This window comes from Aquarana catesbeiana, linkage group LG13, assembly GCF_042186555.1.
Source record: "Aquarana catesbeiana isolate 2022-GZ linkage group LG13, ASM4218655v1, whole genome shotgun sequence".
Taxonomy (NCBI): Eukaryota; Metazoa; Chordata; class Amphibia; order Anura; family Ranidae; genus Aquarana; species Aquarana catesbeiana.
In genome coordinates this window covers 52,334,721-52,353,581 of record NC_133336.1, presented here as the reverse complement: position 1 = coordinate 52,353,581, position 18,861 = coordinate 52,334,721, and the positions used below count along the sequence as shown (strand labels likewise).

The window sequence follows — 18,861 nt, the reverse complement described above, 5'->3', positions numbered from 1 at the left end:
TAAAGCGCATTCCACGCGATCTCTGGCAACTTCCTGGGCGGAAAGGGCCGGAGCTTCGGTGGAGCAGATATGTACAGCCGCTACATGGTCAAGCCAGAACACGTTCCTGAGGCATTACAGAGTAGAGTTACTATCCCCTCAGGACCTGGCATTTGGCAGGAAGGTCCTGCAAGCGGTGGTCCCGCCCTAAAGGTAGGCCTGAGATACTTGCTCTTCTCTCAGGGTGCCGTCCTGGAAGACAACTTGAGAAAATAACCAGTTACACTTACCGGTAACGGTGTTTCTGGGAAGTCTTCCAGGACGGCAGGCCTACTTCCCACCCGTTTTATTTAGGTATGATGCAATGTCTAGAGTGTGGTGGTGGTTATGTTTTTCACTCTCGTGCACTGGTGTGGGTCAATACTTTGACACAACTGAGGAGCATCGGGAGGGGCGGGGGCCTTTAACCTCTTGATTGATTGTGTTTCCTGTCAGGTGGACCAGTCATCTCTCAGGGTGCCGTCCTGGAAGACTTCCCAGAAACACCATTACCGGTAAGTGTAACTGGTTATTTTTTAAAAATTTTTTTAGCTATTCTGTAGTATACAGCATAAAATTCATGCGCTTGCTGTTATTGAATGTGTCACTTTGACAGTGTAGTATAAGTTATACAGTACTGACATGACAGCAAGTGCATGAATTTTTTAAACCTGACAGTATGCAATAAATATATATTATATTTCATATATAATATATTAATAATTATTGCGTACTGTCATGTTTAAAAAATTCATGCGCTTGCTGTCATGTCAGTGTCGTATAACTTGTAATACTACGCTGAGACAAAGTGACAAATTTTATTCAATGACAACAAGGCGCATGAAGTATACGACAGAATAGCTCAAAAAATAAAATAGCATGCAATTGCAATTTGCAAGCAATCCATTCCATTTCAAATCAAATTTATTTAGTTCAATTATATTTTTTTGTTTCAAGTCAGATGTACTGCAGTGCAGACATAACTACCTTGCATGCCAAGAGCAGCACCATTAAAAAAAAAAAAAATGGTTAGTTTTTAATTTGTTTTTTAAAGCTGCCTCCTGGGGTTTAGCTTTTAAATTGATTTTGCGCCCCCCCCCCCCCTTCAGATTTCACTCCCACTATAAATCATTCTATAATATTCTATATTACCAGCAAAGGTGGACCATGTCTGCAGCATGGAAATATTTTAAAGTTTCTGATAAAGACCCCAAATTTGCAATCTGTACTCTTTGATCAACAGAAATTTCAAGAGGGGGTACTGTGCAAAAGAACGGGTTTGATACACCACCTGAAAACACATCATCCAGTTCAGCATTCTGATTACAAGAAAACAGCGCCACTTTCAAAAAGTGCCTCAGGCTTAACACCATCTGTGGCCACAGTGTTTGAAAAGGTTAAAAAATATGCAAGTGACAGTCCCAAAGCTCGTGCCATTACAGCTAAAATTATGGAATTTATTGCATTAGACGACCAGCCATTCTCTGTTGTGGAGGACATTGGATTCCGTAGGCTCATGCAACATATTGAGCCGCGTTACTACCAAGCAGACGCTACTTTGCAGATACCAGTCTACATGAATTGTTTATCAGTGTTAGAAAACGCGTTCAATAGCTCATGACTACCGACATCATAGCAATCAGTTTTACCACCGACATTTGGAGTTCAGATGTCATTCCAACGAGCATGCTCAGCCTGACAGCACAGTGCATAGATGATAAATTTCAATTGCAAAACATCCTATTTAATGCACGTGAGTTTGTTGGATCGCTTACTGCAGCAGCAATATCTGATGCTTTAAAAACCATGCTTGACACTTGGCACATTGAGGAGTCTAAAGTGCATTTGATTGTCCGAGATAACGCTCGGAACAGGGCAAAGGCAATGGAGAACAGTGAACTTCAAAGCATATACCGTGCATGGCACACGCTACAATTGGCTGTCAATGAAGGATTGCTGAGTCAGCGCACCATATCTGATATCGTATCAAAAGGAAGAAAAATTGTGGGTCACTTTAAGCATTCTCCGCTTGCTTATTCCAGATTACAAGATTTGCAGATGCAGTTTGGAATGGCACTGAAACGACTGCAGCAAGATGTAGCCACTCGTTGGAACAGCACCTACTATATGCTACAAAGTCTTTTTGAAAAAAAGCGTGTTTTAGCTGCATACATTGCAGATTACGAGCTGCCAGCAACACTGAGTGCACATCAGTGGACGTTAGTTGAAAATAATTTCTCTTCTATCTCCATTTGAACAGTTAACAAAAGAAATAAGCTCAACTAATGCTTCCATTGCTGAAGTTGTCCCCTTGATTGCTGCACTGAAGCGTCTGCTTGGAAAAGAGGTAGAAACACACCATGGCGTAAAAACGTCTAAAACCACTCTACCGGAGGCCGTTACCAACCGGTTTCAAGTGACCTAGTCCAACCCTCTGTACTGCATTGCAACAGTTCTAGATCCTCGATTTAAGGAGCATTACTTTAATGTGGAGAAAAAGCAGCATGCACGGGAAATGATACTGGCACAAATGGAGGTGGTGGACGCATCTAGTGAAGGAGTTTCGAGGTGTCGCACAGAGGAAAGTGAGAAACGGTCGCATACAATTGAAGTGGAACACACTCCCTCCATATCTGATATGTTTGAAGAAATTTTACACGAATGCACCCCAATCCATAGCGGTGCAACAACAACTGCAGCTACCCAACAGCTGGACATTTATTTAGCTGAACAGCCTATTGAACATAGTAAATGAATTAGTATTGGACTGTGTTATTGGACAATTGGAACATACAACATAGTATGACTGACTACCTAGTATGTTCCAATTGTCTAGTTGTGCCATTTGTTGGTTGTTCATTGTAGTTCTTCTACAGTTTTTTTGCACTTCAATTTAATAGAGAACTCCAGCTTTTGAACTACTGTACCATAGTTTGTTGCTGTTGGGCCAAACTATCTCTCCCTAAGCTGTCAGCCCGCTGCATGTGCAAATGCAAAACTATTTTCTGTATCTGTGGCTGTCTACATACTACAGTACTATACCGCACTGTGTTCTGGGTATGGGCGATGACTTCCATAAACACAGACTAGTCTACATTGCTTGCTGTTATTGGCTGAGCACCGCTGCTGTAGACTAGTCTGTGTTCCAGGATGTCTCCGCCCATATCCAGAACACAGTGCGGTCTACTGTATGACTATGTATGTAACCCGCAGCTACATACATACTTATCGCACATCCAGCCGCTAACACCTTGGGGAGAGAGAACTGAATTTCTAGTTCTGATGCAAGTTGGAAATTAATAAAATATAAAAAAAGTCAGTCTTTGGCATTTTTATATTATTATTATATTAATAATTATTATTATTATATATTATTTATTTTATTATTTTTTTATGCCGGTTTTATTTGGTATGGTGGTGCAATCTGCACTGACTGCAGTCTTATTTTATTTTTATCTTCTGTGTCCACTGTCCAATTTTATGTGGGTTACTTTTTATTAAAGTACTTTTTTGACATTACTGGATTGTAGTACTCTTTTCTTCATAAAATTAATGATTAAGTTGAATATAAATAATATAACGAATATGAATGTAACACAATTTTGTATATCCAATAATTTTTTTGGGTAATATATATAAAAAAAAGTCTGTTTTGGTGCTGTTTCGGTATCAAGGAAGATTTAGTTTCGGTATCGGTTTCGGCACCAAAAAACCCATTCGTGCATCCCTACTTGTAAGACCGCTATGCAAATACGATGTGACAAAAAGTATTGCAATGATCGCCATTTTATTCTCTAGGGTGTTAGTAAAAAAAAAAAAAAAAAAAATAATGTTTGAGGGTTCTAAGTAACAAAAAAACTTGTTTTTAACTTGTAAACACTGAGTCTGAAAAAGAGGCTTGGTCTTAAATGGTTTCCTTTGCAAGATGTTTAAAGCTAAAAACCAACACCAAAAATTGGATTTAATGGGAGTACCTAAGTAATCTGGACATGTTGCTGTATTTTGCAGCCCATGGTTAGAATAGAGTAAACCCAATATTCCATGGCACGAGTGAGTGTAAACTCAGTATGCCATTTGTGTGCTTGCGCTGTGTCTGCCAGCAACTTGTTTTCTTAGTAGCAGTCTCTTTAAGGGTATTTTACATGGGCGGCCAGAGGATAGTAAAAACAAGCGCTTGATTTGCAGTTTTGATTCCATCACCCACCTAAATTCTTTTATTACAGCTGGATGGGTCTGTACACATGCTGTTGCTTTAGTGAGATATTAGGGTTCCAACCAGACCCCTGACATCTCCCCTTGGGACAGGGAAAGGGACTGAGGACACAGATTCCCCAGTCCCTTTCTCAGCAGCCTCAGCTGCACTGAAGATGAGTGGACAAGAGATGCTTGTCTTCATAAACGGAGACATCGTAAACACCATTTACTCTGCTCAGTAATGAATGGACAGTGAGTGATCGCTGACTCTGTGCATTCAGAAATCATCCTGACAGATCCAGGATGGAGGGGGACCGGAGGACCCGGAGGGGGACTAGAGGAGGACAGAAGGACACTACAGTCAGGAATTATCAGTGCGGGGGTGGGGGGAGTTACAAGCATTGATCCCCCTGTATAGATTTCAATAAAGCGGTTGAAAGCGGGGGGGGGGGGGGGGGGTTGCGCAAAGCGGCTGTTGGCTGCTTTATTGAAATCAGGTCAAGCATCGGAGCACTTGCATGAGCACAAGTACTCATGCAAATGCTCGGTATCGTTGCAACCCTACTTACAGTGATCGGCTTTTATTTATGTAAAACGTTTATCAAAAGAAGAAAAAAAATTAGCTATAACTGCTTAAAATTGTTAGCTGGAGTTTGGCTTAAGTTTGTTAGTGTCTAAATTTGCTAAGCCATCTAACTCTCCACTCCCCCCAGATTAACAATGATGTCCAAAGATGTGTCTGTTGCACTTTCATCCAGGGTGTTAGGTACCATAATAGAGGAAGAGTGTTAATAGCCAGATCACCAAGTGAAAACAGAGGGAAAAGCCTTAAAAAAAAAAAAAAAAAAACTGAGGCTACCACATCGAAGGATTGGTAAACTGCATGGTTACATTTTTGATTATGGGTTTATTACTGCTTTAAATCACCCTTCAGTTAATTTTGATTGGTAGATTTAAGATCCTTTTAAAGTTTTAGCGGTTTGTGGTATTTGAGCTCATAATTGTGCGTTTCATATTTCTGCAGGCAAAAACCAGGCTTCACCAGATCGGGAACAGAATCAAACAGCGTTTTGGTGTTCTTGCCAGGTAAATAGATTTTATTTTTAACCCTTTACTCCGTTAATGTAAATTCCAATAGTGATGTGTCTGTTTTGGACACTTTAGGTTATTAGCTCACTGATTTACTAATGAGGTACCATGAGATAATGAGGTGTTAACTCCTACCTTGTTGCCAGTTGTTCCCCTCAATTGCAGAAAGATAATAGTACTTTCAGTCCTCATATCTAAAAAGTGTACAGATTCAGGAGCTTTATTTATTTGGAATTATGATTTTGAATTAATGTCCAAGTTCAGTGTCTAACTCTAGCATGCAATTTGAAGAACTCTATTTTCTACCAGTACTGTGCCTGAAATTTTAGCCCCTGGGCACACTGGAAAACTTTTGCTTGCCTAAGCTGGCCATACATGGATTGAAATTCAGCCAGTTCAAGAGGAACGATTCGAGTTTCTATTAAGGTATGGCCGGTCGTGTTCATGAGACTGGCTGCGAGCGTTTTTCAGTGTGTACTGGCGAAATGGGGGGGGGTGCTTGCAGACAAAGGCTGTGAGTGCTGATCAGTGTGTTCTGGTGGGGGAAGTCCCCCTGTCAGAACACAATAGCACAGCAGGGGAGATTGTTGTACTAACATTGCTTGTGTTAGTATAGCGATCTGTCAGTTTTTTTTTTTTTTTTTTTTTTGTTCAGCCCACTGGGTTGAAAGAATAAAATGTTAGTGTGTGGTGGCGTGGCTTGGCGCTGAAGAGAATGGCTGCCTGAACTCTCAGATCTCCTCCAGCAACCCCTCTGCATCAGGCGCAACGCCGACCACCAGGCGGGAACCCCTTGGCCTCACCAGCTCGAGGGAGACCTCGTCAGGATTCTTAAGCTGCCTTCTACACTCCAGACTAGCATTCTATAGAAGTCATCTTCCTACTGTTCCTACCAAGATTATGAGTTCTTTACGCATTATACACAGTTCTCAAACTCTGTTTTTATAAGATACTGTTATTCTACCATGTCTGACTAACCTGTTCTGCCAGGTGGACGCCCACCTCCATCAATTTCTGGCGGAGATTCCAAGTGGAGCCCTAAAAATTCCCCCTCCCCATTTTATGCCTTAGCATTACTTATAGCGACCCATCTGACAACATACAAACTTCTCACCGACCTGTTTGGAATCTCGCCACCTGTCACTCCGGAATGGATACCAGAAAACCACACGCCAGGTATATCTTCTACCCTATCTCTGCTAGCCCTCCCACAGCTCTCCCACAGATCCCTCCACACTCCCAACTCACAACTGGGATGTACCCAAAGAGCACGAGGAGCTACTCAAAGGTAGCAAGGAGGCAAAAGCAGCCCTATCAACAATTTACCTGAATCTCATATCACCCCACTCTGTCAGAAACTTTCCTCACCCTCACCCATGTCACGAACCATCTGGCACAGACGCTACATGGATACTCTTTCTCCTCTCATATTGGATATCAGGGCAATAACTTGGCTCCATCCAGGGCCTTATGAACTAGGGTTTAAAACCTACCCCTACCTAAACACGCCCTTGGCACGATGCAGATGGCTCTCCACTCAATTATCATACTGTGCTTAAACATCCGCGACCCCTACAGACCTCACAACCTGCCTACTACAAGCCCTATGGAACACTACTGCCTTCAGCCATATGATGGACGACTCCACCTCTGTGCGTCACGACCGTCCACCTGGACCAGTCACCCGTTTCTCCCTAGAACCCCTCATAACTGTGAGCCCCACTACCCACCTATCTTAATCCCTGCTAGAGGGCATACCTCGCCATATCTAGCAATAAGGCGCTCCTTCTTTGCCTCAGCATCTAACACCACTGCTGTCAACAGGAGCGAATCTAATCCATGAAGGATCTAAATGACAACAGCCCTAATAATAATATTTTAGTCAATAGGGTTGAACAGATGTACCAACTTTTTGTTTTTTCCCTTTTTTTTTTTTTTTTTTTTTATGACGTCCTTTTTTTTTTTTCCCCCACAAATAGAGCTTTCTTTTGGTGGTATTTGATCACCTCTTGCGGTTTTTATTTTTTGCGCTATAAACAAAAAAAGCGAAAATTTTGAAAAAACCTCTATTTTTTACTTTTTGCTATAATAAACATCCCCCAAAAATATATAAAAAAAACATTTTTTTTTCCCCCCTCAGTTTAGGCCGATATGTATTCTACATATTTTTGGTAAAAAAAAAAAATCGCAATAAGCGTATATTGATTGGTTTGCGCAAAAGTTATATCGTCTACAAAATAGGGGATAGTTTTATGGCATTTTTATTAAATTATTTTTTTTACTAGTAATGGCATTGATCTGCGATTTTTATCGGGACTGCGACATGGCGCACACGTCTGACAATTTTAACACCTTTTTGGGACCATTGGCATTTTTACAGCGATCAGTGCTATAAAAATGCATTGGTTACTGTAAAATTGTCACTGACCTTGAAGGGGTTAACCACTAGGGGGCAATCAAGGGGTTAATGTGTTCCCTAGTGTGTGTTCTAACTAAAGGGGGGAGGGGACTGTGCAGGGGAGATGACAGATCACTGTTCATACTCTGTATGAACAGACGATCTGTTTGTTCTCCCCTCAGAAAACCGGAAACTGTGTGTTTACACACACAGATCCCGGTTCTCCGTATGCCCCGATCGATCGCGGGAGCCCGGCGGTGATCGTGACCGCCGGTCACTCGCATCGGCTCCGTGGGCGAGCAGGGGGTGCGCATGCGCCCCCTAGTGGCCACAGGGCGAAGCAACGTTACATAACAGTCATTTCGCCCAACTGTGCCATTCTGCCGCAGTACAACTGCGGCGGCTGGTCGGCAGGTGGTTAATGAAGGTACAACATTTAGAAACTCTTAGAGGCGCCTCTCTTCTCTTTTATACTCTGTAGCTCCTGCTGGATTTTGCTTCTAATCCCTTTGTGGAAGCTGCCATTTGTTAATGAGCATTTTATGGTTGCACAACCTGGTCACATTGCTATAATCTTTTTGTATGGACTATAAACTGAAGGACTTATGAATAAATAGCTGTGGAACGAATTATTTGCGTTTCCATTATTTCTTATGGGGGAAATTTGCTTTGGATTACAAGCATGTATCCAGAACAAATTATGCTCGCAATCCAAGGTTTTACTGTATTTGTAAATTGAAATCGTATCCCCTCTCAAGCGGCTCTTCTCCAGAGAGAATAAGTTCAGTGCTCGCAATCTTTGTTCATAACTAATGTCATCCAGTCCCTTTTATTAATTTTGTGGCCATTCTCTGTACTCGCTCCATTTCCAGTACATCCTTCCTGAGGACTGGTGCCCAGAACTGGACAGCATACTCCAGGTGCGGCCCGACCAGAGTCTTGTAGAGCGGGAGAATTACCACTTTATAGCTTGAGTTAATCTCCTTTTTAATGCATGCCAATATTCTGTTTGCTTTGTTAGCAGCAGCTTGGCATTGCATACCATTGCTGAGCCTATCATCTACTAGGGCCCCCAGGTCCTTTTCAGTCCTTGATTCCCCCAGTGGTTCTCCCCCCCAGTGAGTAGATTGTATTCATATTTTTGCCACCCAAATGCATTATTTTACATTTTTCCACATTAAACTTAATTTGCCATGTAGTTGTACCCCATTAATTTGTTCAGATCAACTTGCAAGGTTTCCACATCCTGCGGAGATGTTTTTGCCCTGCTTAGCTTAGTATCGTCCGCAAATACAGAGCTTAAGCTGTTCACCCCCTCCTCCAGGTCGTTTATGAATAAATTAAATAGGATTGGTCCCAGCACAGAACCCTGGGGGACCCCACTACCCACCCCTGACCATTCGGAGTACTCCCCATTTATCACTACCCTCTGAACTTGCCCTTGTAGCCAGTTACAGCCAGAGAGTTGTAGCTCCTCCTCCCAAATCAGGAAATGCGTTACACTTTTTTTTTTTTTTTTTTTTTCTTTTTAAGGTAGTCCCTGGTCAGTCTTAGTGTTTCCTCCTTCCGGAGGAGACATGTTGCCTGAGGGACCGCCCGAGGCTGAACCTTAGGCATGGGTCTCAGGACTGCAGCAGAGAGAGAGGTGTAGGAACCTCTGGGCTATGGAGATGTGTGTGTGCCCTTACCGCTCTGTTGGTGTAGGAGGTTGGGTGTGCAGCCACAGGCAGCGGGCAGGAGGTATTCCTGATCCTTATTCCCTCTGAGCCCAGGTGAGGATAGAGGATGTGGGACAGCACCCCCTTGGCTCTGGCAGGGGGATGGGAGGGCATGTGCTTAAGGCCGCTTGACCCCCAAGACGGCAGTGCGTCATTTCCGGGACGGAATGACATCATTGCCGTGCTCCAGGGAGCTGGTCTGACCCCTAAAAGGTGCAGGGAGAATGGATGGCTGGCCGGCTGGTGCTGTTGCACGTGGAGTGGCTGCAGTGGCCAGTGGGAGCACCACAGGAGAACCGAGGATGCAAGAGGAGGATGAGCTACCATTTTGCCCAGGCTCCGGGGGATGCAGGAACCAGCGGGACACAGGTAGGCACCTGGCGGCGTCCTTTAGTGTCCAGTCAGTGTGAACAGCAGCTAGTGGTGGTGGTCTCAAGTGGGCCGGGGCACAACAGGTTGCTTGTCAGGTATCACTGGGTGTGCACTCCTTCGTGGCTGGTTGGGTGCCTCTTCTCACCACCATGGGCGCCTGTGTTTGTGTTTTGGTAGGCCAAGCCTCTTAAAGAGCCAAAGCCCATTCCCATGAATGCATTAAAATAGAAAAAAACTTCTGCCTTTAAAACTCCTTTAATTGGTGTGTGCATTGCAGTGGAACACCATAGTGTGAAAAAAGCCAAAAATCTAATCCTGTAGATAGCTACTGCTGTACACAATATAGTGACAGCTGAATTATAGTTTCTTTCCTCTTTTTACCAGATCTTCTTTCCTTACTTATAACTGTGTTAATCTGAACTGATTGAGGTTTGTGCAGGCTTTTTAGTGTGATAAAAAAATGACTAACGCTTTGTCATAGTGGTAATCTGACATTTTGCCTCGCTGCATTCATCAGTCGGCTTTAGAGCCTGAGAGAAGGAACAAGGTTTCTGACCAGTTTTATTGGGCGTGTTTATGGGTGCGTTGAGTCGTGCTCTAATTGTACATTATTCAGGACACTGAGCAGCCTTTTAGGTGAAGTTGTTGAGGGTAATGATTTGGCTGAGGCAGAAAGCACACAAACCACAGAGCAGTACTGTATGCACTGACAAATGTATGCGTAGCCCGCAGTGCCTTGCAAAATGTCCTTCCTGTCAGTCATTTAATTTATCAAGGCCTCTCAGCCCTTAGGTTTATAAATGTCACAACTAATTTGTTGGAGATAATGTAAATAACATGCAATTATTCCTATTTTTCTCTCCCTATTGTGTGCTGCTTTTTTCTACAAGGCTCTTTTCATGTGCACATGCTGCAGCGCCTTTATGGGCTTTTAATTGATCAGGTCTGTAGCTGCTTGTATGCACGTTTTTATTATTAGCCTTCAGCCTTGGCGTGCACATTTTAACCACTTCAGCTCTGTAAGATTTACCCTCCCATTCCTGACCAGGCCATTTTTTGTGATATGGCACGGTTACTTTCAGGCCTCAGAAAAACACATGAAATTGATGCGCTCTAATAAATGATCAATCAACATATAAAATACTGTGCTAAATGTGCAAAAAATGGACACAAGCCATTAAAAAATTCTCCAATAAATATGTAAATAACTGACTAGTGCAACATAAAGTAAAATCCTAGTGCTGGTGCATGCACAAAACTCGCCACAGTGCTAAATAATGCTGTGAAAAAATACATAAAATATGCCACTCTGATGAATAATGCACACATATAAATAAATATATAAATAACTGGCAAGTGTGGAATAAAGCAAAATCCTGGTGCTGGTACACACACAAAAACGCCACAGTGCTAAATAATGATGTGAAAAAAATGTAAAAAAGCCACTCTGATGAATATTGCCAATAGGTGCAATCATAAGGAGAAAAATAAAGAGAAAAATAATTCAGCAGAGATAAATTAGTCCAGAATTTGAATGTAATTGTCCCAGCCGTTCATTCCTTATTAGACTAAATTGATTAATTACTGTGTTTGATCGTTGTCATGACTTTTTCTAAGATCCCGCTTCAGCCATATTAATATTGGTAGTTTGGTTCTCAACACGGGTGATTTTTGAAAAGTAAGCAAAGAAATAGGTCATTGTGTGGTGAACTAGAAGAAAGTACACAAGCAAACAGCACAGAGATACTCATGTGCGCCCGGTTTACTAAGAGCATATAGGTATGCAGATCGCAGTCAGCCGCTGTGGACGAGACTTATCTCAAAAGCCGCTGCTGTTCAACTCAAAGTGTCAAACTGCAGTGAACGTCCTAAGCTCCTCCCATGCGTTGTGTCACTGTCACGTGACTACTGTTTGAGTAGAAATATGGGGGAAGCTTATTCTGTGGGAGTAAAGCCAGCTGTGAAACAGTTGTATCAACCTGTGATACTTACAGTGCATGCGGAAAGTATTTACAGTGGTTCACTTTTTCCACATTTTGTTATGTTACAGCCTTATTCAAAAATGAATTAAATTCATTATTTTTCTCAAAATTTTACAAACCATACCCTATAATGACAAAGTGTGAGCCCATTGATGCTACCTTGAAATCGCCCCCACTTCACTTGAAGTAGCGCGACTTCAAAGTAGTAAGGTCAGACGATTTTAGGTGCTACTTGATAGACATCTGTGTGGCTTCATGCACAGTCCCACCTGAAATCGGCAAAAGTAGTCCGGGAACTACTTTTGCAAATCGGTGCGGCGCCACAAAATCGGTGTGGCACCGATTGGAACAGTGTCATTGCCTCCAATAGGCTGCGCCTTGTTATGCGATCTGATCTCTCAAATCGCATGACAGATCGATCCAATGTGAACCTAGGCTGAAAGAAGTTTAAGGCCGGGTTCACACTGGTGCGACACCACAGCCGTCCTACTTTGGATCCAAGTTTACCCTGCGATGTCCGACTTTCAGTGAACAGGGATCCGACTTGGATCCCCGCCAATACCAGGTGTTTGGTATGAATCTTGAGGGTGAACTCCACGCCAAATTTTAAATAAAAAAAGGCATGGGTTCCCCCTCCAAGGGCATACCAGGCCCTCGGGTCTGGTATGGATTTTAAGGGGAACCCCTTACGCCGAAAAAACAGCGTGGGGGTCCCCCCAAAATCCATACCAGACCCTTATCCGAGCACGCAGCCCGGCCGGTCAGGAAAAGGGGTGGGGACGAGCGAGCGCCCCCCCCCCCGAACCATACCAGGCCGCATGCCCTCAACATGGGGGGTGGGTGCTTTGGGGTAGGGGGGTGGCTGAATGGCAAGCGTCATGTCTTGAGGAATCTAGGCAATGCTCATCTCCTGGCCAATACCATCCCTACAGTGAAGCATGGTGGTGGCAGCAGCATCATGCTGTGGGGATATTTTTCAGTGGCCGGAACTGGGAGACTAGTCAAGATTGAGGGAAAGATTAATGCAGCAATGTACAGAGACATCCTTGATGGAAAAACTGCTCCAGAGCACAGGACAGTGACCCTAAGCACACAGCCTAGATAACAAAGGAGTGGCTAAGGGACAACGCTGTGAATGTCCTTAAGTGGGCCAGCCAGAGCCCAGGCGTGAATGCTTCTGAACATCTCTGGAGAGATCTGAAAATGGCTGTGCACCAAAGCTCCCCTTCCAACTTGACGGAGCTTCAGAGGTCCTGTAAAGAAGAATGGGAGAAACTGCCCAAACATAAGTGTGCCAGGCTTGTAGCATCATACTCAAAGACTTTAGGTTGTAATTGGTGCCAAAGGTGCTTCAACAAAGTACTGGATAAAGGCTGTGAATATTTATGTACATCTCCCTCTACAGCCCCCATCTGCACCCCCCTCCCCCTCTCAGAGTTTCCTGTGAATTAATGCCTATAGGTACTGCCAACTGATGGCTTGTAGTTCTCAGTAAAGTACAAGGGCTCTGGTGCGCGCACTTATATTACATTAGTCTTCCTGCTCTCAGGTAACCTGTTTGCCCGTACAAGGTAGGAGCAGACCACTATCCTGAGAGTCTGCAGGAGCCTGAGATTACACCTGTGATCTGCTGAGAAACATTTTTACATTTTTTTTTTTTTTTTTTTTTTTTTTTAAAGGTGTGTTCCAGGCAAATACAATATTTTCCATGTGAAACTTGCAGGTCTTGTCCTACGTGATGGTAAAATGAGAACCAGAAGGCTAACAAGCTTATCTTTCTTTCTGCTCTGTCAACACGATTGCAGCACTACGGCCTAGCTGTGTGTGCTGCTTCCCATTCCTCAACTGGTAGCTCTGCTGTACAGGGCATTGCAACAGGCTGGGTAACAGGTCAGATTTAGGTATTTCCGACTGCTTCCATTTTTAAAAATTAATTCAATGATGTATTAGTGCAGATGGCTTTTAATTTGTCTTTTAGATCTGCCTGGAGTTCAGTTTTAAAGTGTTATTAAACCTACAACAGTAAAACCAGTCTGTATATGCAGTAAAACATGCTTGTTATACTCACTGTGGAACTTGGGGGGTTAATCCTATGCATTGTATAAAAAGGCTGTTTGATCCTGTATGCAAAGAACCTCCCCTTCTTGCACTGTGTCCAAAACATGTCCGGATAAGACAGTTACTGGAGTCAGGGTGCACATGCTCAGTTTGGTGTTTATTGGTAGAGTTTTGTTTTGTTTTCCTTGGGAGAGTGCATGTGATCAGCACAAGGCCATTCAACGCTTTCCAGACAGATGGTCAGGGGTCCTGCATCCTTATAGGACAGACAGTTCCGTATGGAAACTCCTTCTACAAGCTTTAAACAAGCACTGATAAAAGTCACAAGACTGGCCCGTGGAGTGTTCTTACTTGCACAGACCCTTACATCTGCATCTCCTGCTCAGGTCATTACCTATATTTTTCAGCCTGCCTGCTGGATTAACCTGGCTGCCATCAGCTCTACTTAATAGTGGTCTGCCGGCCTCCTGTGCATCAATCTAGCACCATCCTTACACCTGCTGGCCGGGAGAGCATTCCTGCTTGCACAGATGGTGCATCAGCATCCCCTGCTCTGGTCCTGCTCTGTATTTTTGAGTCTGCCTGAGTGGTTGCTGGATTAATCTGGCTGTTTCCATCTTACGGCCAGCTGTGCTGATGGCAGCCATCTTGCTACACCCGGACCAGCCAAAAGGACATAGAAAGTGTCGGCGGCCATCTTGCTACACCCTGGACAGAAAAAAAGTTTTAAACTTTTTTTTTTCTAAACTTTTTTTTTTTTTACTTTAACTTTTCAAATGGACAGCTCCTCCCGACGTTGCCCGTGTTGCCCTAGCCTGCAGCACCCGCTGCCGCTACCCATCCACCACCACACAACCGATCACTGCCAACTCTGCTCTAGGACAGAGCCCGAGCGGCGCCATGGGACCTCGAGCCACTCACTCCATAACACGCACCCCAGAGCACTGTCCCATCAGGTGCGCCATCAATTATTCAGTTGACACCCTCTGCAGCCTAAGGAATACCGCTACATTACCAACCACCACCCAAACAATATTACGAAAATAACTTTTAAGAACAATTTGAAACCAACCATCCAAAACAGGAATACACCATATCCAGGACAACACCTATCATGCGCCCTGATCAACACTAGATCAGCAGTCAAGCACAAACATGAAATTCATGATTTTATCACTCAACACAACACAGACTGTCTCTTCATCACGGAAAGCTGGCTAACACCTGACTGTAACACCATTCTAACAGATTTAGTGCCTGAGAACTACCGCATCCTAACTGAGCACAGTCGGTCAAAGAGGAGGCGGCCTAGCAGTGATCTACAAATCTCACCTCACGTTCACAAAACCAACTTTACAGAGCTCACTGCCATTCATTGGAACACTGGCACTTCAATGTCAAACAACACCCCAGGACACCATTCACATACTACTGTGCCACAGATCACCGGGACCAAAAGCACACTTCCTTGCACCTTTTATCGCATTCATCTCTACATATACCTTGAAAACCAAAAATCTCCTGCTACTTGGACTTTAATCTCTAGGCAAACTCCTCCCAGGACTCCATCGCTACCGCTTGCATCAACCAACTGGAAGCACTAGGCCTGCAGCAACTTATAAATGCTCCCACGCATGCTTCGGGCCATACCCTCGACCTCATCTTCAAACAAAACATTGATAGTAACAGACTTGATAACATGCCATTGCCTTGGACTGACCACCACGTGATCAAATTCAAAATAAACATCACTTACCAAATACCAACACACTCAATGACAATACACTGGACAGGATCACAGAAAAACCTATACTCACAACTCTTCAAATCTACACTATCCAACAAAATAGCGGTGTTAACCCAAAACTACTCAACGGAAGACACTCAACTCCCTTAACACGGCATTATTACAGACAGCAGACATAGTCGCACCAGTACGCAGAGCAACCATCCGCAAAAACAATTCGGGCTGTTAAAAATGACACTCTAACATCACTGAAACAAGAACGCAGAAGAGCTTGAAGGAGCATGGAGAAGGAACCCAACTATGGAAATCCACACAAATTACAAATCACTCACCACAAGATACCACAAAGCCATCTTCATAGCAAAAAAAGAACAATTCTCCAAAACCATCTCAAAAGCCATAAATTGCCCCTGAGCACTCTTCAAATTAGTCACCCAGACTGTGAACACCACCTGTTTAGAGTCTCCAGCAAATGAAACACAAGAATTCTGCAATGAGTTATCTGATTTTTTTCATTGACAAAATTGCAACCATTCGGGAAATAATTCAGCAGAACAACCCCACTCGGCCAGAGCAAGAAGACAAAAACCACACAAAGATTCTTCAACCACTGAGATTTCCTCTGGCCCTTATCACCATTGACACCACCAAAACCATCAAACTTCCAAGACAGCACATCGCCAAACAACATTATTCCCACAAAACTTCTGAAAGAATGTACCCACATCTTGGCACCCATCAATAACAACATAACTCATAAACCAGTCATTTAAAGAAGGAATCGTCCCGACCTCCCTCAAGCAAGGCACAATCAAACCCCTCCGAAAGAAGACTAACCTCAAATCCAAAGACCCAAACGACCGCAGACCTGTCACAAGCCTCAACACATCTCCAAAATTATCGAGAAAGCACCTAGCGCCTTGAGGCGATTCAGTTCGCAATTGCAGCGCTTTACAAATCATTCATTCATTCATTCATTTATTCATTCAGTAGTACAACAGCTACAACTCCATCTGGACACCCATAAACTCTTGGACCTACTATAATCTGGTATCCGCCCTGGCCATGGGACAGAAACTGCACTCCTCAAAATCTGGGATGACACCCTTGAAGCAGCAGATGAAGGAGAATCGTGTCTCCTGGTGCTGCTGGACCTCAGTGCAGCATTCGACACAGTAGACCACAAAACCCTGCTGACTCATCTCACAGAAGTAGCTGGAGTTGCAGTCTCAGACTTACCCTGGTTCGCATCCTTCCTAGAGAATGTGAAACTAGGAGCTTTCACTTCGGAAGCACGAAAAATTACATGCGGAATCCCTCAAGGATCACCCCTGTCGCCCGTGCTCTTTAACATCTATCTCTGCCTACTCCTCAAAATCATCAGTAACCAGGACCTATTTTATCACTCCTACGCGGATGACATCCAACTCTACCTAAGCATCACCAAAAAAAAAGATCAATACCAGGCAATGGGAAAACTGTCTCTCATTGATCGACGATTGGATGACGGAGAGCTCCCTTAAACTCAACGGATCCAAAACCGAACTTCTCTTCCTTCATGCAAACCGAAACAAAAACCCTGGCACGATGTCCACACCACTCACCATCCTCGGACAACCCATCACCCCCAGCACTAAAGCCAAAAGCCTCTGAGTCATCTTTGACTCAAACATGACGATGGATGCACAAATAGGATCAATAGTCAGCGGATCCCACTACCTTCTTCGCCTATTGCGTAGACTCATTCCTTTCATCCCGGAACGAGATATAGCAGCAGTAGTTGGAACAGTCATTAATTCCCGACTCGACTACGCAAATTCCCTCTACCTAGGACTTCCAAAATACCGAATTTCACGTCTACAAATCGTCCAGAACACAACAGCCAGACTGGTAACTGGGGAAAAACCCTGGGAATCAATCACCCCGCCCCTGAGGACCCTCCATTGGCTAGCCGTGAAGGACCGAGTTACATGTAAGACCCTCTGCCTCACTCGCAAATGTACACAAGGAAAAGCCCCACAATACCTCTACGACAAAATAAAGCACTACACCCCAGGTTGCCCTCTCCAGTCAACTAACCAGAACCTCCTCCACATCCCCAAGACCCGTTATAAATTAAAAGGCAAGCGAAGGTTCGCAGTCCAAGGACCACGGCTATTGAACGCTCTACCCGCGGACATCCGCTCGGAAGAAAACCATCTGGCCTTCAGGAAGAAGCTCAAGACCCATCTCTTCTGAAGACCCAGACAGACACTGTTGGCAAAGGCGCCCTAAAGCGATTTAGTTTGCATATGTAGCGCTATACAAGATCGTTCATTCATTCAAAGGGTCTTTAGCAGTTTATATTTACTAAAGTAATTGCATTATAAGACCCCACATCTCTCCTCTAGGCAATAAAGGCTGAGATAAAAAAAAATTCACGATCTCAGCCTTTCCTGCTGATTCCTTGGCTTTGTTTACTTCCGCCGGCCCTGATGTGACGTCATAACGTCGCGTCGGAGCCTCCCGAGAGTCAGAGATTGCCGGGAACCATCTGTCCCTCGGTTTTCTCTGACTTCTGTCACTGGCGGATTCCTTCTCCGGGTCCCCAATCGCACAGGAGCACCCCGAGAAGCACTGGAGGGCGGGGGACATCCCACCCCATCGCCAGTAAAAACGATCAAGCGGCTGAAGTGCCACAATGATCGTTCTTATGGTGTAGGGAATCGCCGGCTGAAAAAAAAAAAAAGATCTCTGGATGATTCCTGCAGCTGCGGGCATCATTCAAATTTCCCCACTGAAAGCCCAAGACGTCTTTTGGACGGCCCACGGTCGGCAAGTGGTTAAATTTGTAATCTGTCACTTTCATATTGTATTCGGTAGATTATATGGAATCAATTCGAATGGCTAATTTACTACATTTACATACCCAAAAATAAAGGTTTACACAGATGCTGCTGCTGTCCTTTTTACTGGAGATTCCTTTTTATTTGTAATTTCAAACATCCAGTTTTGTAAATGTTATGACATTGTTTTCTATTTTTACAGGCATTTTTGAAATCAACTATATGCATGAGCTGTTCACAAGCATGGTTCATAAAAGGTACATTGTTTTTTTTTTTTTTTTTTTTTTTTTTTTTTGAGCATCCGTGTCATTTGCTGTCACTGATCCAAATGTAGATTGTGAATTCCATAGGACAGTTGGATATTTGTTCTCTGTCCTGATTTTCTGTTGCCTACAGCTACCATTCCATATAAGCATCCACATGTTATGCCCTTCACATTGAGATGCTCAATCATATCTAT

General features: G+C 43.8%; 1 protein-coding gene across 1 annotated transcript in view; it reads left to right on the top strand.

The window, feature by feature from the left end:
• TDRD9 (tudor domain containing 9) overlaps positions 1–18,861 on the top strand; it is a 393,320-nt gene that overhangs the window by 175,871 nt on the left and 198,588 nt on the right. Inside the window, exons 10-11 of the mRNA XM_073609957.1 lie at positions 5,237–5,298; positions 18,604–18,658. Coding sequence (XP_073466058.1) covers positions 5,237–5,298; positions 18,604–18,658 — 117 coding nt within the window. The remainder of the gene's footprint in view (positions 1–5,236; positions 5,299–18,603; positions 18,659–18,861) is intronic.